The following is a 21391-nucleotide window of genomic DNA, read 5'->3' as shown; positions in this document are numbered from 1 at the left end:
GGGTCGAGTGGCATTACATAGTCCCCAGTCGGACCATCTCGTCTCCCTGCGTATGGAGTTGCGTGCGAAGGGAAACCTGGTTACTTTTGTTCCCATGAAACCACGTTAATTCACTTTCCATCTCGAGTCACGGGTGTGCATGCATGTTCATGCCCCCCGTCCACAATGTTTCGGGGCCCACGAGGAGCTGAAGTAAGGGGCGCTTCATTTACTGCCTACTGTACTCGTACCTGGATCTTACCCGTAGCTACACTCCTAGAGGCCCCACGATGGGTCTGTATTTAAATATCCGGGTATTTAGGGTGGTCATCGGGACCCATTCAGGACATCATGTGGGTTGACGACCCAGGCCCAGGCGTCGGCTAGTGGACCGGTGATGGCAGGAGCAATATTTGCTACAGGCAACATTAGATACTGATAACGTGGGAGAAATCCGACTGTTGATATGTCATTGTGCAGGCAGGCAGGCAGGGAAGTAAGCCAGGAGGGAGGCAAGGAAGCAGTAGGCAAATAGACAGCGGTTATGATCCGCAGTGGAATCCTTCCACAAAGGGGGCGAGAAGAAACCCAGAACAAGGAGCAATGACGAGGGAAAGATGAGGAAAGGGAAGGTAGCCAGAGTCCAGCGAACGCCCGACGCCAGGCAACGATGGACAAAGACGGTCAACCGCGGCGTCCAGGACCACAAATGGTCAAGCAAAGTGGTGATTGCTGTTGTCATGTGGTGAGTTGTTCATCTTTGCTTTTTCTCTTAGCATTTCGGGGGCCGATACGACGTTGTGTTGGATCTTGCCAGCGGTGGGAGCGTCAGCGCCTCACAGAAAGAATGTTGGTAGCACATCATAATGCGTCCTACCGAAGATGGATCGTCCCAAGTCGCTGGAAATGGCTGATATCGTGGTGATTTGATACCTTAGGCCCCGGATAGTCAGGCATAAAAATATGACCCAACGCATATCCCGAGGCAGAGAGGAGGACAGTCTTGTACCTACGAGGTACTTATCTCGATTCACAGAACCCAATGACGCCACACGTGCGCTTCCGCTATCTGACAGAGGAGTTTAGAAGGGATAATCAGATCAAGCCTGTTGACATGTGAAAAATAAGAGCCGGACGCGTTTCCCGGTTGATGCCACTCCGGTAAAGCATGGCAACCAGATTTCGCAGTGGAATCCTCCGCGCGTACTCCGTAGCGAGAATAAGCATCAATCTGCCACGGCCCAGGGCGTGGCAGTTGGAGAAGGAGGATAGTTGGAGGCGGGGTTGGCAACATACCTGCGAGCCTGATAGCAAGGAACGAGCAAGGGGGGCCAACGGGGAAATGGCGGACACAGTACCCCTGCCTACCTCGGTAGAGAATGGAGCATTTGGTGTCCAGGGTCTTCTCCATTAGCCTCTCGAGGAATTGTATCGGCTCTCTTCCTCACAGATCAAGAGAACCCGCTACTTACACAGGTATAGTGATTGTCCCCCCTGTTGGTATTATGCAATGGGTGTGCTGCTCTCGCTGAATGCCGAGGGAGGACGCCCCTCGCTTATTTTGTTGATATTCGCAGCCGGTCTGCTTGATCGTCGTATTCTACCTGGGAGCCTATCCTCGTCGGGATAGACTAGTGCCCTGTAAACGATTCAGTCTTTAGTCAGCCCTGGTGGTATTTTGAGTTTGACACAAGCCTGAAGCGAACTCCTTCTCAGTCTCCCCGTTAACATGTCTGCTATTCAATAGCCTGCGTTGATATACGACCCCGGGTTCAAGGCTCAGCACTCCTTTGGGACAACCATACACATACTTTGGTCGCTCGTGAGCCTCCGGCAGTCATCCATTCTGCAGCACTCGTAGAGGGACCATCTTGTCTGGAGACCTGATCTAGATATGATCTGCAGCGCCAGGACACCGTGCGCGCGGGGGCTCTTGAGATTTGGCGAACGTGGGATGTTTCGCTAAAGTATCGCTTTGATTTGTGGATCGGTGTTCAAAGCTGTCGTTCCTTCTGACAGTTCCTGCTACCTGTTCCGGTCTCCGGCGTTGTGTGACGAGCAATGTTTGGTCACCGTCGACAAAGGTGCCTCGACTTTCAAGTATGTCTGGTCATTTTCCTTCTGGATCGTCTCTCTGATCTTCTAACTGGGCGATCACCTACCTCCTATTCTCTAAGCTACGCGTGCTTGCGCATATGCCTTCTCAAGGAGGAGAAGACCAACGTCCCAAGGTGACTCCCGAGCTCCTAATCCATGTCACATATGTCATAATGATCAGAACTCTGGACTCGTATTCTGTCGGTTCCATCACAAGGCAGGGCCTTGCGTCAGGTCGATGTTTTCCTGAGTACTCCTGATAGCACAAAGATTCAGCCCGGCTGACGATGTCCCGCGGCCTGCGGTGAGGACCTTGTGCTACATTCCGCCGCTGGAGGATGATCTTGCAGAGCGATTCTGGGACTCGAGTGAGGTTTGACCGTAAGCTAGGACCACGGTAATTTACCTAAGGCGAGCTACTCGCTAGTAGACTTTGTTGCTTCTCCGGTCGTAAAAGCCCTAGTAGTCAGTTGTAATGGATGGTATTTGGCACGCTCCTACCCTGAATTGCCTGAAAGGTGATGCTCCTCCCTCAGAGTGTTCCATCCTTGAGGGTTGGGGCTGAATTCGCTGTAGGTAGTTTCGGCAGCCATGGGTGGCCGGCTCTTCCTTGCCGGGGGTGGGTTGGTGGACCTCTTGTAGCTGCTGCGTCTTCCCCTGCCGGAGCTGGGCCCCCATGTCGAATGAATCTACGCGTAGCCTTCCCCGGTCCAATCTTGGACTCAAAGTTGCCATAATAGCAACTAGGGTGCTGAGGTGAGCTCCAGGAGACACTTCCGTACAGATGATCAGGTGATGGATGGTGGTGACACTTTGATTTTTGTGTCTGTTGGAAGAACTTCCATAAAGTCCGGGCTGCCAGAAAGAAATCTTGGGCAAGCCTAGAATAACCAAGTGCAACGAAGATTAGGGCCAGGCGAGAGGTCCCCCACCTAGAAAGGCAGGCCCAAAACGTCCGGGGCAGGACAGTCAAAATCGTTGGGCAAGGCATCCATGCACAACACCCCGGCTTGCATGGTAGCCAGACGAAAAGCATATGCAAAGCATGAACACTCATCCACGTCGTTCACCATCGTCCTATCATATCAGTTCACTTATCAGTTCACTAAACGAGGTCGGTTAAGATCGACGAGGCGCACCCTCGCCGACCCTCTCCAGCGCATTCGCAAGGCTCGCTAATCCTGCAGTTAGTGGGAGCTAATTGTGCTTTCATCAGTGGATACTCCAACACCAGCAGTATCATGGTCGTCCACGTCGAGTTCGTATCTGGACCAGTAAGTTCAGCTGTTAGCCGAAGTCCACAGTAGCCAGCGGAGAACGAACTCAGGAGAATGGTCTTGGTGGTATATTGCTGCTCTTAGCTAGCCTTCCACGGCTTATTCTCGCAAAATGTGGTGGGATTAAGACAGAGCTTGGTGGACCATCGTTTGAACCTGACAAGCACCTCCTACCGTTGCGAAACGTGTGGCAGTTGTGGGCAACTGCAGGAAAATAATCGCGGGCGGTCAATCTCTCCGGAGCCTATTTTCATGTGTTGTCTGTTTCGCTCGCTTTCATGTTCAGGAAAACGTGGCTGGTCCCATCCTCGGGTTAATGTTCCTAGGCTCCCTCGTTGTCGTGCTTGCTCGAGTCGACTACCAAACTCGGCCGGCCACCAAACTTGTAAGACATGGTCAAGCTGGATTAAGGGTTGGCCTGACAGAAGCAACCGTTGCCTCCGTGATTTCCGTTCTGGTGGCAATGCCCAAGCCAAGACACTGCAGCCAGACCGTTTGAGATGCACGTCAGATTGACCTAAGCCTCCTGTAGCCCCCAGTGCTGATGGCGTCTCGCCGTTCAAGACTGTCCACCACAAGCAATCTGGTCGCCCTTCCGGCCCCTTTGGCTCCAGAGTTCACCAAATGGAGGGTGATGTGTGTCAATTCCGGGTACAATCGAGGGGCAAGAGCTGGTCTTCGGTCATAACCTCTCACCTCTCGCCACAGCCAAGGGCTAATCGGCTGATCGACATTGGGGCGGCACACCGGACCTCGCAAAGAGAGAGATGTCCTCAAAATGTCGAAGGCATTGGTGCAGTTTACATAAGAAAGTTTTTGTGAGACGCATCCAGATGCTCTGTTTCCATCAGATGAAAAGAGCGCAGGGATTATTGGTTGCAACCGAATTTGGCGGTAAACCCCGGCATGAATCAAGCACTATCTGGATCGTAGCTTTTCCATTCGGCACCAGGGGAAGGGTATTTGCCATTGAAACATCGCAAGTCAAGCTGACCATTGCTGGTTGGCAGATCTGGAGCGGCGCCCGGGTCATCCACTGACTCCGACCAATTGGGTTTGATCATCAGAGCAGGCACAGCTCTGTGAAGCCAGTTGACGTGATACTAGCCCCCTTGTCAGATCAGCAGTTATCTCCCTTAGTACTTTTCGAGGAGATTCCAGGCAGAGGCTGAATGGTTGAACCACCTTCCTTTTCTTCTTGGACGTTGGGATGGTATTGCAACTCTATCGGCGAGACGCTGGGAAGAGGCTGTCAGAACCTCGTTGACTGGACAAGCTTAAGAGGACTCTGCCGGCACAATTGTTGAGGCGCACGGGGAATCGACACCAAGGCGTAAGAGTTCTGTGCATAGACCGATGGTAGTTTTGATTTGGCGATATCTCTTCCATCCTGCATCCCATACCCCAGAGAACGGTGGAGAAAGGCGCCATGTTTGGTCCGCAATACGTGGCTCCGTTCAGCCCCCCATGTGGCTCGAATTGAACGGTGACCATGGCCGTCCCGCACAATCGCTCGTGGGTGCACATGGTTCTTGTTTCGCCATCCCATGAAGGCATGCCTGTTAACTTGCATCAGGTTTTGCCGATCAAGGCATGGTTTGCTAATCGCCATGTTATACGATTGCCCGAGAGGTCCCGAGTTCACCGTTTGGCTCAACGACCATTTGAATTTTCTGCATCCTTCGCGAATCCCTTGCTCCAAGTCGCTTTGCCAGTGAAGTCTGCTGTGCACACCCCTAATATTCGATCGGATTTCACTTTTGCATGCCCCCAGGCCAAGACCGGGCGCCCTCGGAGAAGCCCAGTCTTCATTCTCAGCACATGTTGACTCCTTAGAGACATGTACGAGGCTGGATACTTCAAGCCCAAGACTTCGCCAGAGAATGGAACCTCCTCCCTCGCGAATTCCAAGGCGATGGACATCAGAGGAAGATGCGGTGCTCCGGACAGAAGCGACTTATCAGTGTAGGTTGCGGACATTCGCATCTGATTGGTCACGGAAGCCTCGAAGCTGATAGAAGTCCAGTGGTCGCCGCTGGTTCAGTGAGAGATTGGAATAGGATTGCATCAAAACTCCCAGGCCGAATGAACAAGGACTGCCGCAAGAGATGGAGCAAGATATCAGAGAATGTGAAGAAGGGTAATTGGTATGTATGCCCAGATTGCCAAGGTCGACAACCGTACTGACACTGGCGTTCAGGGATCCAGCTGAAGATGCGAAACTCAGAGAGGCTGTTAAGACTATGGGCACAAGGTTTGCAAGACCAGATGCCGATGCAGAAGGCTGCCTCCGCTGACAGTTATTGACAGATGGACTCAAGTTGCAGAAATGGTCGGCACTCGTCATGCTGATCGTAGGTCGCCATCCATCATATAATCAACTTGGATGTTGAGAGACGAACATCAACTGACACCTCGCAGAATGTGCCAAGCGCTGGACCCAATGCCTTGACCCTTCCATCGACCACAGCGACTGGAGAGAAGAGGAAGACAATAGACTGCTTGCGGAGGTCGCTGCCTCTGGTCGAAACTGGAGGAAGATCGCAGAGCTGTTCCCCGGTCGTACCAAGTTGTCGCTCAAGAATCGGTGCGTTTGTCGTCGGCATCACAATGTGCCTTCTCTGATCTCCATTTGTGCCGGCTGCTAATTCACTCTCGTAGATACACTGCTCTCAGACGAAAACAGCACTCCCAGCAGATAGCCACCAGCGGCGAGAGTCCACAATTACACCAAACGTTCTCCACCCAAGCTCATCGATCTGTGAGCGACGACTTGATGCAGATATCGGACGAACTTCCGTCAAGCGAAGAGGAGATTTGTTCTTCGATGGGATCGACGAGGCCGCCATCTCGCTCCTCGAGTCACAGCAAGAAGTCTCAACACCAGACTGGGAATTTCGATATGGTCGTGGATTCCTCGTCTGGGTTAACGACTCCAGCTAGTCATACCGACTCTGGCGATCTATTCCAGTACCTGCCGCACACTCCAAATCCGAATTTCGGATTTCAACATCGTCAGAGCGTTGAGCATCCATTACTGGATTCGAGAAACTTTTCGCCGTTGCATTTGTCCACGTTGAGTGAGCCCATGTTGACACCTCGACCTGAATATTTGCCCTCGGCAATGCTCGATACTACATACCCGATGCATGCTTCTAGTCTCCCGAATGATTGGCTTTCACAGGGGACGACGTCGAACCAACACATGCATGGTTTTCCATTCCCCGAGTCTTTTGATGTTTCACCAATGAGTGGGATGGACCAACATTATCCACCTCAACAAGCGTCGTCGAGGAAGACCACCATTGTGTTGGAAGATATCGAGGAAACCACCTTGAGCAAGGTCATGAATATCCTTATCCAAGAGAAGGCAAAAGTGAGGATGGAGACGACGCACTCCGGCCGAGTTTCAGAACGTAGGTAGTGAAAGGAGGGCACAACATTCGATGAGGACTATTTTAAGATGATCGAACTATTTCAAGCAGGAGCCCTGAGCGACATCAAGTAAGCGTCGGCGTTTTTGGAGCATTGCGGATTGAATAAAGCCAGTCGAATATGAATGGATTTGGGGGTTTTTGGCGGGTTGGAACTCGGACTGACGGCCGTCAAGATCGTAACGGACTGGCAGATAGGTCGAAAAACGTGTACCTTGCTAGCCAGATATGACAATTCAATAATCTGCTGTAATACCCGGAGGCCAACGCAGTGACACATCCAATTAGTGCCAAACAAAGACGTAGCGGACCCAAGTAGACGCTCAATAGTTTTGCTCTCAGAGCAACCCATGTGCCACAGAACACAGAAGTAGCTGACTGATCGTTTACAGGACTGATCACGGATGTGCTGGCCGTGCTCCAAGCCCGGTACTTAGACAGACTTGTTGTTATTTCAGTTGCCTCGACGTTCACACTCTGGCCAAGCAGACCGGGTGCAATCTGTGGCGAACATAGTCGCTGTTGGAGGCGCAGCTCAGCCAATCCGATGATATTCGAATGGGACTGTCCAGCGCTTTTGGGATAGGGAGCGAAAGGAGGCCAATCAGAGTCTGCCTCGTGCCAATTCCTCCGCCAGTTTGGCAGATATCCATAGGAAGCACAAGATGGGAGTTGTATGTGTCTTTGAGGCTGGTGGCGATCCGCCTAGAGATTTCCATCCCAGTCAGAGGTTCAAATAATGTCACAACCTTTGGGACTGAGACGGTACTGACGGTCGTTTACTGAGTCCGCCGTCATGGAGGTATGATCTTCGACGGGGAAATCTCCGGCAAAGATGGTACTGGAATCCACCATCTTAACAGACGCTGTCTCTCCTTCTAACAGAGGACCAAATAATTATATTGAAGATGAAATGAGCTTATCATGTCTGAATGTTAAGGTTGTCTGCCCAGTGGTCCGAACTGCTTTTACCTCACACAGTGTCAAAACTTGCAACAGTCGATCGGAAGCATGGGCGCAGAAGTGGAAGGCATTTATCTCCGCTTTGTGCGATAGTGTGCGGATGACGAAATCGGCCAGGTCATTGTACTTTTGCAAATCCTGTCCAATAGACTAGCACTGCCGCTGTGCTTTGTCGGCTCTAACGCTGATGTCGAGATTTGGCTCTGTGTGAAGATGAATTGCAAAGCCTAAGCTTCATAGAACAGACAAAGTGTCTAGGTCTCGAGGATGATTGTTCGGGTGAAGATGAGGATCTGAGAGCGTTGGAATGGTTTGCGTCAAGGAGCCACTCTGCTCGCGAGATGCAGCGAGATACAGAAGTGGAGGGAGCAATAAAGTCCGGTCCGTGAGGCGTGAGCCAACAGATGAGGAGATGAAGATGATCATGACCATCCTGCGCAGTCTGCCATCTCTTGAAGTGGAAGGTCAGTACTGCCCATGGGAAAGAAGGACCTAGTAGGTGATGGAGAGTGACGAACTCAAGTGGAAATGGAGGCGATCACGTGCAGGCATCAACCATGATCCCCTCCGCCCAATAGCCTCGCGCTACACATGGTTACAAAACGGCATTGAGAGCAAAGACAATGTCACAGATATGGAGACACTAAGGAGGGGAAGGTCTGCAATATATAGATATTGTTTTTCTTTAGGGTTTGCACCAGTTCAAGGCGCCCAAAAGTCTACATGCTTGGAAAGAGGGGGAAGCAGATGAACAGCCGCTCACGACAGTGATTGAGTGGCCAAGTCAAGCATGACCCGATGATCATGAAGGCACGCACCCCTGCGGGTCCAGCTTAGTGACCTGGGTCGCAGGATAACTGCCCTCAGAACCGACGCAATGGTTGGATGGAGCAGCCAGGACATTTTACCGGCCAACCACTATCACACACCCTAGTGTCGAGTACTCCATGATCATTGATCCAGTTGGTCGCCAGTCACTCATCTGGGGAGTACATATTTGACCTCACTGTCCCACTTCTTCCTCGTGGGCCCAATTTCTCGTTGCGCAGCAGTCCGGCTCCAGAATGTTGCTGAGGCAAATTTCCATCCTGGATTGCCACGAGACGTTGAACAGGTATTGTGGGCTGACCGCGATCAATCTCGGGGCTATGCAGTGCCCAAGCAGGAAAATTAGGGTCCTTTCAGCGATAGAGGTCGTGTCCAATGGGTCATCATGGTTTCTGTCCAAGTTCCTAGTCTGTCGGGTCAGATGATGGGAGGAAGACTTCAGCTTCCGATTGACTGCAGGATTCGCCGATCGCTGGCCATTGATACGCCTCTGGCTGGAAAATCTGCGAGCTGTGCCGCCTCTCCTAGGATATCCGGTCTTCGCATAGGTCCGATGGGCTGAGTCCCTAGGTAGGTAGACCTGACTCGGAGCAATCTGCCTCCCTCTGACCGAGAGTCGGCCTTCGCAGCTTCCGCTTTCCTGTCATTCTCGCAGTATTCGATCCGCTGGTGATTTTCATCAGTTGAAGATCATGCCTCCACTGACGTGGAAGAGCTGGCCCGTGACAAACTCAGCCTCAGGGCTCGCGATGAAGTTGATCATGTGGGCAATATCCTTCGCCTGGCCGTATCGCTTGACGCATTGCTTTTCCATCGCCTTGTCGAAGATGGGTTTTGCGTGAGGCGAGCTCCAGGTTGTCTCTGTCACGACGAGGCCTGGAGATACGACATTTGCCGTTACCCCCGGACCAGCCTCTGCAGCAGTGGCCCGTGTGAAGGCGACTATGGCGCTCTTGGATGCCGCGTAGACCGCTAGGCCAGGTTCCGGGTGTGAAGCGGTGCCAGATGCTGTGTTGATGATTCGCCCATACCCTGCTTTCTGCATGTGTGGGAGCACCGCCCGGGTCAAATAGAAGCAGCTGTCCATGTTGACCGTCATGACTTTCTTGTACTCCTGAGTCGATTGCTCGAGGAGGGGGCAAAACGGGTAGATACCAGCGAGGTGCACGAGCACGTCGATTCTGCCTAGTGAGGAGACAACTTCGTTGATCATTGAACTGACTTGTTCTTCTGATGCCAGATTGGCGACTCTATAGGTCACGTTCCTGCCTTCAGATATGAAGTTTGCCTCGACTTTTCTGAGCTGTTGCTCGTCAAGGTCTACAAGGACCACGTTCGCTCCCTGGTTGGCAAAGAGAGTCGCAGTAGCGTGCCCTATGCCATGCGCTGACCCAGTCACAAGCACGACTTGGTTGGCATATTTGTCGCCGTAAGTTTTAGAGGGTGGTATATTGGCTCCCTGTTGTTCCATGTCGCCTAGCAGCACTTTAGCCTTGGAGATTTAGGTCCCAGCTCGTTCTCGATGAGTTGAAGGTCGTGGAAGTTCTATCATTCTACTTGCCCCTCAGCAGCGACCTCATATTGTGTAAGTACCATGTTGTCGGTCACCGAGGCTGGAGAACTGTGGCGGCTCATTTGGCCTTTTTGCCACCTCTTTCGTCATCTTCTAGACTCATGCCTAGACCGACAAGTCCCTTTGGATGTCTGCAAGGGCTGTCTGAACTGGAATTCGAGGGATCGCAACAAGACAGAAACACGTTTCGTGGGTATCGGTGAAGTTGTCTGGGAGGCAGTGGTTTGCTCGGCTGGGATTATTATCCTCCGTGGTGACGTTTAGGGGTGCCCAGACTTTGTCGGGGCTTTTGGTTCAGCAGTCCGAGCTCCGTGAGTCCCCTAGCTGCCCCTATCGCCCCTATCGTCTCCGACTCACTGGGCCCCCTCCCCCCTTCGCCCGCATGGAAGCATTGCCGAGCCTCTTCCACCAAAGTTCCGCTTTGCTGCAGTGTTGGCTGCGTTTCCTCACTTGCTCTTCAGCCACTGTGCTGTCCGCACTTGAGACTGACAAGCCTCATATCTCATTTCAGGGAAGCTTAAGAGTACAGATATTTATGTGCTTTACCACACGAGTTCTTTCCTATAAAGCGTACAATCACCACGAAAAGCCTCGAGACATGACCACACAAAGGATCCTCAGTTTGTCGTTCCCAAAGTTCACCTCAAGCCCTGTGGAGAGGGAAAAAGATCTAAATCCAGCCACAAGAGGAAGAAGCAATTTCACTTGGCAACAAAAGAATGTTCGCTTCAGCACGAGGCTACATCTTCCATTGCGCTGAAGAAACCATAGTGCTTGAAACAGAGCAGATCCTTTCTTGACTTCAATTGAGCACATGAGGGGGGTTCTGCGAACGAAAATCGCAATTCCCCAGATTGCTTGAGCTTCAGGTTACTCCCGGTACAAATGGCCTGAAATGCACCGCTCCGGAAGGAAAAGTTTCCGAGGCGTCGTCGATAAGTACCTTCACCGTCAAGTTGGTTGCTACAAGATACGGGACTCTTTGGCATGCTCAATCACGGTCAAGTGAGGCTGATGGCCAGAGCAACTGCTGTCCCCTCACCGGTTCTTGCTCGACTTTGGCAATGTGCAGCTGGGCAAAGACAATTACAACCGCCTCGACTGGGCAAGACACGCACGTCTACTCGGTGCCTTCCCGAGACCTGACCAGCATCACTCTCCACCGGGTTATCCCATCATCCATACCGATGGACAACTAGACACAACGACAAGGCAAGGCTGAATACCCCTACACTGCCCCACGATCGCACCTCTTTGTCTTCGCGACTAGGCTCCACCTTTTGGAGGATTGAAGATTGATCTGGCGGCGCGTGGATCCACTTTGCTAACAGACAGAGGCGAGAACTCAAAACTCGCGAGGCCGAGAGATGCAGATCGTGGCCGGCCCGGTGTGCATATTGCCCTTACCCCAAGAAGGAGTCTCCTCCGTGGTCGCCAGGGTTGTTGTTGCATGGCACCTCAGTTCCTGACTTTAATGCGAGTCATGACAAGACAGGGTGTGAGAGATGCTTCAGAATGGATCCCCGTTCTCTCCCCCCCGTCAAGTCCAATCGCGAGGCTTTTCTGCTTCTTGTCCCCGACTCCGGTGACGGAAAGCGAGTGGTCACGCAGCCTTTGGAGCTCTGCAGTGAAAGTTCTAGCATACGCAGACACCCTTTGTCCCGCCTTTCCAACAGGGGCACAACAATGGTAGCCGTGCAATTCAGATCAATGGCCCGAAGACGCCTGTTCTTGCTACGCTGAAGCATTTGCACCCTCCTCATTCCTACAAGTTCAGACAGGTATCTAGGTCTCCATTCGGACCTCAACAGTCTAACTCTTCCCGGGTATACATCGTGGACGTTCTCCCTATCCCTGCCCAGGTCCGAAAGCAGTTTCGAGCAAATGCGCGCCCCCCGCCCCTCGCCCGATGTCTGGACTCCGAAAACTGTGCTCTTCTAGCTATATACACCCACCGATCCACATATCCATCTACACACAGAGCTTTTAGCCAACGAAAACAACACTGCGCAGAGGTGTCACAACGGCTAGTAGTATTATGATCCACAATTTGAAAGTTTGTTGGCAGGTACTCGGTAGATATATCGCGATGGTAAGTCACATCCGCCAGCTTAACTCTCTAAGTTGGATTCAGGACGAGGCATACTGTGTAAGTATACGACTTGGTTTCATTTCCAGACTGCAAATGGATATATGTGCTTGCTTTTTTCACAAAGAGCCCACCACGCGACAGCGACAACAAGGACAGCAACTGCTCGGTCGGTCGGCCGGTCAGTCGAAGCAATGCTCCAAAACCAGACATGGGCAATGCACATTCTGAAACACCTCCCGTGGGCCTTGTCACATCCAGTCTCTCAGATCAGTCATTCAGTCATGCTTACTTACAACCCTACAACTGCTCATTCACAAACAGACCCGCCATACCCTGGCCCGTGCCGATACACATGCTAGTGACGAGGATCTTTTTCTTTGTCCTGCGGGCCTCGCTCAGGATCGTGCAGATCTGTCTTGCTCCGGTGGCGCCCAGAGGGTGGCCGAGGGCGATGGCGCCACCGCGGGGGTTCATCTTCTCATGCTCGAGCCCCAGCGTGTTGAGGCAGTAGACGGCCATGGAGGCAAAGGCCTCGTTGATCTCGAAGATGTCGATGTCGTCCTTTGTCAGGTGGAACTTGCCTAGCAGTTTGGGGATGGCGGCCGTGGGGCCAATGCCCATGATCCGTGGGGGAACACCGGCGACGGTGGCGCCGCAGAACTTGGCCATGATGGGTTGGCCCAGTTCGAGGGCTTTGGAGCGTTTCATGAGAAGAATGGCGGCAGCTGAATGACCGGTGTCGTTAGTCTTTACTCCTGCTTTCCAAAAAAAAAAACAATAGAAGGGCGGATATGCTCACCTCCATCCGTGACCTGACTGGCATTTCCACCGGACGTCTTGTCTCCGAATTGCGGCATAGCGGGACGGATTTTCAACAGACTGTCCAGGGTGGTACCATATCTAGGACCCTCGTCCTTTGTCAGGGTAACCTCATGGACCTCGCCCGTCTTGGGATCCTTGACTTTTGTCGTGATGGGCACGATCTCATCCTCAAACCACCCTGCCTTCTGCGCGACCTCTGCCCTCCGGAAGCTCTCGCAGGCGTACTCGTCCTGCATCCTGCGGGAGATGTTGAAGTCATTACCGACGTTTTCCGACGTCTGGATCATGGGCTGCGTGCAGTCTGCGGATTCCTGGTTCGCCATGACCTCCGGGGAAAAGGGCGTGTCCTTGCCGGCATTGTTGCTCATGGACTCGCCGCCCATGGCGATGCCGACGTCAATCGACCCGTTGGAGATCTGGTTGGCAATGTCCTGCACGGCCTTGAGGCCCGAGGAGCAGAACCGGTTGACGCTCGAGGCGGCGGCCGTGTGCGGGAAGCCGGCGGCCAGCATGGCGGCGCGGACTTTGTATGCGGCGCGGGCGTCGCCGACCTATTCATTTCGCATGTCAGTCTTCTTTCTCCATCCCACTGCTCAGCTTCTGAGGTAATGTCGTGATCTTACATTTCCCAAGCAGATATCCTCGACAATCGCCGGGTCGATTTTACTCTTTGCAATGACCTCTTTTAGGAGGGCCCAGACCATGTAGTCGAGGTCGGTGTCCTTGAAGCCGCCCTTCTTGCCCTTTGCGAGCGGCGTCCGGATGGCGAGGGTGATGACAATGTCATCGGGGTTCTTTTGGGTGCTACAGAGCGCAGTGGTCAGCCATCTACGGTGCAACATCACAACATAGCTGCGGATGGGATGGGATGGGTCTGGACTTACATAGCAGCCACGCCCGTCTTGGAGGACGAGAGGTGCGAGAAGATGGAGCCGAGTCGCTGTGTAGCCATTTTGCTCTGGATCGTTTCGCACGGGGACTATTGCTACAAGGGAACTTCTTCCACAGAGGAGATACAGAGAGGATGCAGTCCACGAAGAATGGTTAGACAAGGGAAAAAGCAGGAAGAAGAAGAAGAAGACGAAGCTGATTGACAATGACAAGTAGCAGCAGCAGTCGGAAAAAAGATTGATTGATTTGTCTTATTGCCTGCAGACCCTTTTTAACCTGTTCACCCCCGGTGGACGGGGACGGGACAGTTGGACGGCGATAATCTGGGGGGTGCAACGGCCTTTTCCAGAGTTACCTCGGCATCTCATCTTTCGCTTGTTTTGTCTGTTAGGCCCACCGATATTAGTAGGTACCTAAGGTACTCCCTACACGTATGTAGGTATGTAGTGGGCATATTTCTACCTAGTACCTAGGCCCGTCAGGCCCCGTCGGGGGTGGTCGGAAAGTCGCTTTTTCTACGACGTGTGCACACCTCGATACCTAAAGGTACCTACCTTGGTACTTAACATCTTCCGTCCCCCCCAAAGAGGTTCATTACTACTGGTGGGGAGAAGGCCTTCCGGACATCAATCATGGCAATGGGGGTCCCTTCAGTAATCATTCGCCGCTTTATTCCCGGCGCCCCTCATCCGGTGGAAGGGTGGGATCTCTTTACACAAACCACCTGCGGCCAGCACAACTACCAGTAGTACACTACCCGTAGTAGTACATCAAGGCTTCGTGCGTAAGAGGACAAACTACTTCCCCTTCTTGGTATGTGCCGAGCATAACAATACCTGGGAGGTTTATACTTGCGGCCCTGGCTACTGCTCGGCAATATGTCACTCTCTCTCTCTCACACACACTCACAATCACTCATTCTCTCTCACACCCCCGGATCCGAACTCCTACCTAGATCACTCTTTCGGTCTGAGTCTTCAATATGGGATTATCTCATTGTCAATTCTTGTTTCTATCGTCCGTGTTTCATTCTAGGCCGCTTGGACAAGTCCTTCCTCCTTCCCCATTCCTCATCCGCCCCAGCCCAAAAAGACACATCTAGCAAAACGAAAAGAATCTCCAGTTGACACGCGCTATCTAGTATTTATTGATCGACTCGCCCTGAGACATTCGCATTCTTTCCACCCTTCAACGCCCCATAGAAATATCGTTTTTTCCATTCGCTATGCATGACACGTTTCCACGTACGTCCATCCATCGTAAAAGCCGGTCTTGTCCATGCCCGTAGACCTGGAGGAGTATCCCATCTATCATTACCTCCGGTCCACTTCGCTTGAAAAGGTGAGGCCGTAATCCGCCCGGTGTTGATCCGAGAGTCTACTTCTCCTCCACACTATCAGGCTTGATCGCCTCGCCGTCCGGTGCATCCTTCATCTCGGTATCTTTGGGCTCGTCGGGCTGGCCGTCCGCTTTCTTCGCTTCCTCTTCCTTCTTCTTGGCGTCCGCCTCTGCTTTCTTTCTAGCCGCTTCCTCTTCTTGCGCTTTGAGCACTGCTTGTCGCTCCTCTTCGAGCTTGTCGTTGTATCGCTGGATCACTGGACCTGCAACGAATCGGATCTCTTCCATCTTGGCGATGTACTGTGCTTTGGTGGCGTCATCTCCTTCGTCGTACAGCCAGTCCTATCAAGAGTCAGTAAGAATTGTTAGAAGAAATATAGGAAATGCTTACCTCAGTGTTCTCCAGCTTTTCTCGGATCTTGTCCTTCTCTTCCTGGCTGGCAAAGTCTGCGTATTGCTCCTCGATCTTGCCCCGGAGCTCGTAGATGAACGCCTCAAGCTCGTTCTTCTTGTCTTCGGTATCGGTCACGAGCTTGTCTTCCATGTACATGGCATTTTCCTGCTCGCTCATTTGGGCCTTGGCCGACTCATCCATCGACCCAGTTCCGGAAACAAGCTGCAATTCGCCTTTGCGCACTTGCTTCTTGACCTTGCGCATCTTGGGCTTCGCTTCAGCAGAGCCGTTGGCTTGGTCCGTCTCCATGGCGTCGCCATCCTTCTTTGCTTCCGGCTCCGGCTCCTCCACCTCGACATCCTCGACGTAGTAGCCGCTCTCGAGGTTGAGGATGCCGTGCAGATTCAAACGCGCCTTGAGTTTGCACACCATGAAATCATCCTTCTCATCCGCCTTGACACCCTTGACCGAGAAGCGCCCGATCCAGGGGTTGATCTTTCCGGGAAGCAATTCCGGCTTGGCGTACCGCGCTTCGAGGTCGAACGGTTGTTTCCGGTAGAATGTAAGGATTTTGGTGGAGGGCATGACGTTGCCCTTGTTAAAGACAGTCAAGCTCGTATCCTCATCGGGAATATCGGGTGATTGCTCCCAGGTGAATTCAATCGGGTAGCTGACGATATCGTGGACCGAGAAATCTCGAACTCGGAAGACCGGTGAGAGAATGGCGCAGCTGAATGCGCAACCCCGAGCGACAGCCTCGTCCTGGTTGAGTGTGAAGGAGAGAGGCTTGCCAAAGAACTTGCTGATTCGGTCCTTGATGGCCGGCACGCGAGTGCACCCACCCACCATCTCAATGGCGTCGATGTCCTCAATCTTTACTTTGGCTTCGGCAAGAGCCTGTTCAAGCGGGCCGGTGACTCGATCGAGGAGAGGCTTGATGAGTTCTTCCATCTCGTCACGCTTCAACATGGCTCGGACATCCTTGTCGTCCATCAAAGACTCAATGCTGAGGGGGGCCTGGGCATTGGCGGAGAGGATCTTTTTCAGCTTCTCGGCAGCTGCGGCTACCCGAGTTATGGCCTTTGGGTTGGTGGTGATGTCAAGCTTGAACTTCTCTTTGAATTCCGCGGCAAAATGGTCGACAAGAGCCTTGTCGATGTTGCGTCCACCGAAATGTCGGTCAAAGGTGGTGGCCTTGACGGCCAGTTCACCCTTGCGGAATTCGACAATGGAGCAGGTGTAGTCGCTGTATCCAATGTCCACAAAGCACACCCGACGTGGCTTAGCATCAGCTTCGGGAAGGTCGGATTTTGTGATGCCGTAGCCCAAGGCAATGGCCGTGTTGTCGTTGATGAGCCGGAGCAGTTTCAGGTTGGCAACCTCGGCCGCATCTAGCATTGCTCTTCGCTGGGCATCCGTGAACCAGGGCGGGCAGCTGATGACCACGTCCGAGACAGGGAGTTTCAATTCCTTGCTGGCCGTGTCTCTGATCTTCCCCAAATACATGGCAATCAATTGGACGGCGGTGAACTTCTGCTTCTCCCCACGGTATGTGACTTCGGCGCCCACCTGGCCATTGACGTCCACCAGAGGTGCAGTAATGTACTGCTGCTCGATGGCGATTTCGGGGTCATTAATGCTTCGGCCGGCGAGGCGTTTCAGCGAGGAGATGGTGTTCTTGAGATTCGAAATCTCCTGGGTCTTTGCGGCTTCACCCAGATATCGGCTCTTTGGACCAAAGCCAACCAAGGATCTATAAAAGATAAAAGTCAGTCTCTCTTGTCCGAAGTGAGGCTGCGCTGGCGAGGAGGTCACTTACGGTGTAGATCGGTTCGAGGTCTCATTTGTGATCTGGGCAGTGAGTCAGTATTGATTGGAACTGAGACCCGGTTTCTCTCGGAAGCAAGACTTACAATGTCGATACCTTTGTTGCGCGCGACACCAATCTTGGTGCTCTGGGCACCAAAGTCAACGCCGACGACGCTCATTTTCAATGGCGCTCCAAGTCAAGTGGGAAAAAAAGGCTAACTGCGGGGGGTGTTCGAGTTGCGGTAGTGTGGAAGGGGATTTTTGAGGACGATGAAATGGTGAAGGGGAAACAAGTGTGGTTTGAGCAAAGAGGAAGAATGGTGATGAATCTAAGTCTTTCAACAAGAGGTTCAGCGCAGGCAGAAGACCGCGACAGCAATGAATGACTTGGGGCAAAGATACAAATCAGACCAAAAATTTCAGACCCAAGGGACCTTTCGCAAGGCCAGCAGCAGCCAACAGGAGCCAACAGCAGCAAGCAGCCTCCAGCCAACGGCGAGCCACTCAGAGCCAGTAGCTTCGCGCAGTTTCGATCGTCGTCTTTTTGGCAGCCACGGAAGCCAAGCCCTGGGCCCTAGCCCCTGGTGGCTCCTGGTGGGTGCTTGGGACGTCACTCTTTGCTTACCAGTAGCCTTAGGTAGGGATTATTCTCCACCCGCAGCCCGCAGACAGCCACTACCTACAGTAAGTCTACCACCACCACTACTGCACCACCACCGCAGCCACCAACAGAGCAGCAAACCAGCTCACATAAACCACCGCTGGTAAGGCTGCACGACAACTACCTACGCCTTACCTACTCATCCTTGTCTCCCAACCACTTGGCCCCTTCAAATCATCCTCAGACACGACACTCGCTGGGCAGCAATTGTTGGTCCATCATGACTTCACCCACGAAGCAACAGTCCGTAAGTCAGCCAGCCTGTTCCCTCGATTTGATCCTCGCTGGTGTGAGGTGGGATGAAAGATGAGGATGCTTATTGTTATGCGTGGGGCGGATGAACAATAATACATTTGCTGATGTCTAAGAGGTACGGTACCTATACCAACATCCTTCATACGGGATAGTGATAATGATGTGATACATCTCGTCTTTTTCCCACCCCTTCATTGCCTGTGTTGGTGCTTTATACCATTCTGCCTGGGCTCCGACTTCTCTTCCGCAACCGCTGCTTCTTCAATGACATTCTATTGGCCTTTCTGATATCCTCCTTATCCCCACTCTCTGCCTCGTCTTGTACAGGGAGATCATCCTCCGCAGCAAGAGCCATCAATGGACTATTTCGTCCCAGGGGACTTCGGTTGTCAACGTGATGGTTCCTCGTCGCTCCCTGCCGGGTATCACCCGATTCTGCCTGTGTGTACATATCTTTATGGCCCTGCATGGCTGGAATAACAGCCACTGTGTTGCGTGTTGCGGAGTGTCTCTCTTCCATGCATCGCTGAGGGGCTGTGGCCATGCTTTTCGGTCGTGGTTCCATGTCAACTGCTCGACTTTGACGGCTTTCTTTCTCATCTTCTTCGCTGAAGTTGTTGATGAACTTGGGTGTATGTACCGACAAACTATCTGAATCGCTCATATCGAGAGATCCATGCTCATATCGATGTTGATGCGAGCTAAAATTGAGACGCGACGGGGTTGGCGAGGTTATCTCGTTGTCCGGCAACTGGCTCGGCTCTTGTTCTGCGGAAAAGAATCGACCCTCGACACTGCACGATGGTTGAAGAGCGGAAGGTCGGGTACGGCGTCGGCGGATTTCCATGGCGGGCTTAAATGTTTCTGGAACAATGTTCAAATCGTCGCCGGTGGCCATGGCATGTTCAATTGCCTGCTGTGGTGTCACCTTTGCATCTGCTGCTCCTGCATCCGCCCTGGGTCCGCCCCAAGTTCTCTGCCCAGCCGTGAAGACGCCATACACCATGTAGACCCAGTTCAAGAAGGGATTGAGCAGAAACATCATCGGATACAGAGCAGCCTTCCAGCGGTGCAGCCTGATCGCAAAGTAAAACATGAGCAACCAGTTCAAGCCGCAGGAGATGCACATGAACTCCCAGGGCAATGAACCCACCCGCGTTGAGGTGCTTGATATCGCAATAATGGTAATCAAGAGGAGGAGCGCCGTCGTCCGGATGCTGATGGTGGTAAACCGAAGAAAGCAGAGCATGGGATACTTTCTCCACAGCCGGCCATCCGTCAACATGCAAACCTCGTTGGTGATGAAGCCTAGAAACCACCGACGCCGTTGCTTGAGCAGGGACCGAAATGTTTGCACCGCTTCGGTCTTGCAAAAGGCACTGGTACTCAGCTGGATCTGATACCGATGTTTGGCTCCGAGCATGAACAAGTGTGTTAGCCATCGGTCTTCGCCCAGATGTGTTTTTGCGTAATCAAAGAGATCCTCGCATTCTTCCGCCTTGTCGGAGAAATAGAATCGTGCCATGTTTCGAAATGCGGAAAACCGAAGCAGAGTCAACGCCCCTGGCAGGCATGTGACGGCTCCACAGCCTGATTCAACTGATCTTTCGAACAGCTGGCCGTGAACGTACTCCATATCCTGCAACAAGGTGATGAAGGAGTGCTTCTTCGTGGAAGATGTGATAATACCAGTCATCGCCAGCATGTTGTGTTTGCTGCCAGGCCTCAGTTCCATGTCGTACATAAAGTTTTGGATGCACACGGGATCCAGGATGCAGTCAGAGTCGATGAACAAGATGAACAGGTCGTCTTTCTCCTGGAGATAGCGTTTGTAGATCTTGTCGATGAGGAGAAAAGTAGCCTTCTGGCAATGTCGCTTGCCTCCATGGGGAAATCTCGACACGGTGACTCGTGCTCCATTGTACGCCACGTCGATCGATCTTGGAAAGTCCTTCAATGTAACGGGTACGCCGAGGCGATCGATTGTCTTCAGGTAAAGCTCATCAATGTCATCTCCGTCGAAAGAGACAAATACGTGGATGCAGGCAGCAGGGTAATCGCAGCTAACGACGGAATTCAAGGCTGTCCACAGGGAGTCCGGAGGCTCCTTGTAAACAGGCATAACCACAACTACTTTCGGGGCGGTCAGCTCATTGAGGGGATACTTGACCCGCTTTTGCCGTCCAAGAGGCACAACAACCAGTCGATAGACGCAGAAGAGCCAAGGTATCACAAGCATTGCTGCAAAAGAGTAGAATGCGAACTCCTGGAGGACAGAAGTCATCACAGTAGGGAAATATCTTGTGAGGTGCCGTGGTAGAGGCAGTGTCGCAATCATAACCGGCAAGAATATACCCCTGCGCACCGTCATCAGCATTATATGCTCTGGAGGGGAACAGTAACCGACTTGCCGAAGGAAGGCGAACACGATCATCAGGAGGACAGCCAGCACCTTTTGCGACCAGTGATCTGCCTTTATGTATGCCTTCGCAAGGCAGTAACAGAAAGCTGCCACCCACAAAAAGGATTCGAGAAAGGCTGCAAGAATGATAGGTCCAATGAGCGCAAGAGAAACGATCTACACCATTAGCAAGAAGAGACCGCTGCATGGCGCAAAAGTTCTCACGTCAGGTATGGCCCAAGCGCCTCCCAAAGATTCAGGCTCAGCCATCTTGCTTGCGATTGTGACGTACCACCCAAAATGGCAGACGGTGGAAGGGAGTTTGGTCTGGATCCTCTCGTTGAGATGGGTAGCGAGTACTATTCGGCCAGAAGCTGTTGATAAACGTGGTGGGCTAGACGTGAGTAGCGCGTCCAGATATCAAGGTCGTCGAACACTTCAAGCTCTCAAGCGATGGAGGTACGGGTCGAGCCAAGTGAGTGATACGACACGTGGGTTTCGGAGTTTGCAGTGACAGCTGGGAAAGCAACCTCAGAGCGTCAAAGGGAGTCGCTTGACTGGTGGAAGAAGAGCGATG

The 21391-nt window shown here is 52.5% G+C and overlaps 5 protein-coding genes across 5 annotated transcripts; 1 reads left to right on the top strand and 4 right to left on the bottom strand.

The window, feature by feature from the left end:
* Positions 1 to 5236: 5236 nt before the first annotated feature.
* On the top strand, positions 5237 to 6777 carry Z520_08004 (uncharacterized protein; the record flags this gene model as incomplete). The annotated part of the gene is made up of 6 exons (XM_016778501.1): positions 5237 to 5318; positions 5380 to 5500; positions 5554 to 5607; positions 5664 to 5707; positions 5775 to 5940; positions 6015 to 6777. 6 exons carry the CDS (start codon positions 5237 to 5239, stop codon positions 6775 to 6777), a joined length of 1230 nt encoding a protein of 409 aa, XP_016630349.1.
* Positions 6778 to 9257: 2480 nt separating this feature from the next.
* Z520_08003 (uncharacterized protein) lies at positions 9258 to 10049 on the bottom strand (the record flags this gene model as incomplete). Its single annotated transcript, XM_016778500.1, has 1 exon — positions 9258 to 10049. The coding sequence occupies one exon, from the start codon at positions 10047 to 10049 to the stop codon at positions 9258 to 9260; it is 792 nt and encodes a 263-aa protein (XP_016630348.1).
* Positions 10050 to 12540: 2491 nt separating this feature from the next.
* On the bottom strand, positions 12541 to 14017 carry Z520_08002 (uncharacterized protein; the record flags this gene model as incomplete). The annotated part of the gene is made up of 4 exons (XM_016778499.1): positions 12541 to 12968; positions 13043 to 13616; positions 13689 to 13869; positions 13950 to 14017. The coding sequence occupies 4 exons, from the start codon at positions 14015 to 14017 to the stop codon at positions 12541 to 12543; spliced, it is 1251 nt and encodes a 416-aa protein (XP_016630347.1).
* A 1316-nt stretch (positions 14018 to 15333) lies between these two features.
* Positions 15334 to 17676, bottom strand: Z520_08001 (uncharacterized protein; the record flags this gene model as incomplete). The annotated part of the gene is made up of 4 exons (XM_016778498.1): positions 15334 to 15636; positions 15686 to 17441; positions 17508 to 17539; positions 17602 to 17676. 4 exons carry the CDS (start codon positions 17674 to 17676, stop codon positions 15334 to 15336), a joined length of 2166 nt encoding a protein of 721 aa, XP_016630346.1.
* Positions 17677 to 18624: 948 nt separating this feature from the next.
* Z520_08000 (uncharacterized protein) lies at positions 18625 to 20697 on the bottom strand (the record flags this gene model as incomplete). The annotated part of the gene is made up of 1 exon (XM_016778497.1): positions 18625 to 20697. The coding sequence occupies one exon, from the start codon at positions 20695 to 20697 to the stop codon at positions 18625 to 18627; it is 2073 nt and encodes a 690-aa protein (XP_016630345.1).
* Positions 20698 to 21391: the final 694 nt, after the last annotated feature.

Source organism: Fonsecaea multimorphosa (assembly GCF_000836435.1).
Source record: "Fonsecaea multimorphosa CBS 102226 unplaced genomic scaffold supercont1.17, whole genome shotgun sequence".
Lineage (NCBI taxonomy): Eukaryota > Fungi > Ascomycota > Eurotiomycetes > Chaetothyriales > Herpotrichiellaceae > Fonsecaea > Fonsecaea multimorphosa.
The sequence above is the reverse complement of the archived record's forward strand: the minus strand, read 5'-3'. Positions and strand labels throughout refer to the sequence as shown.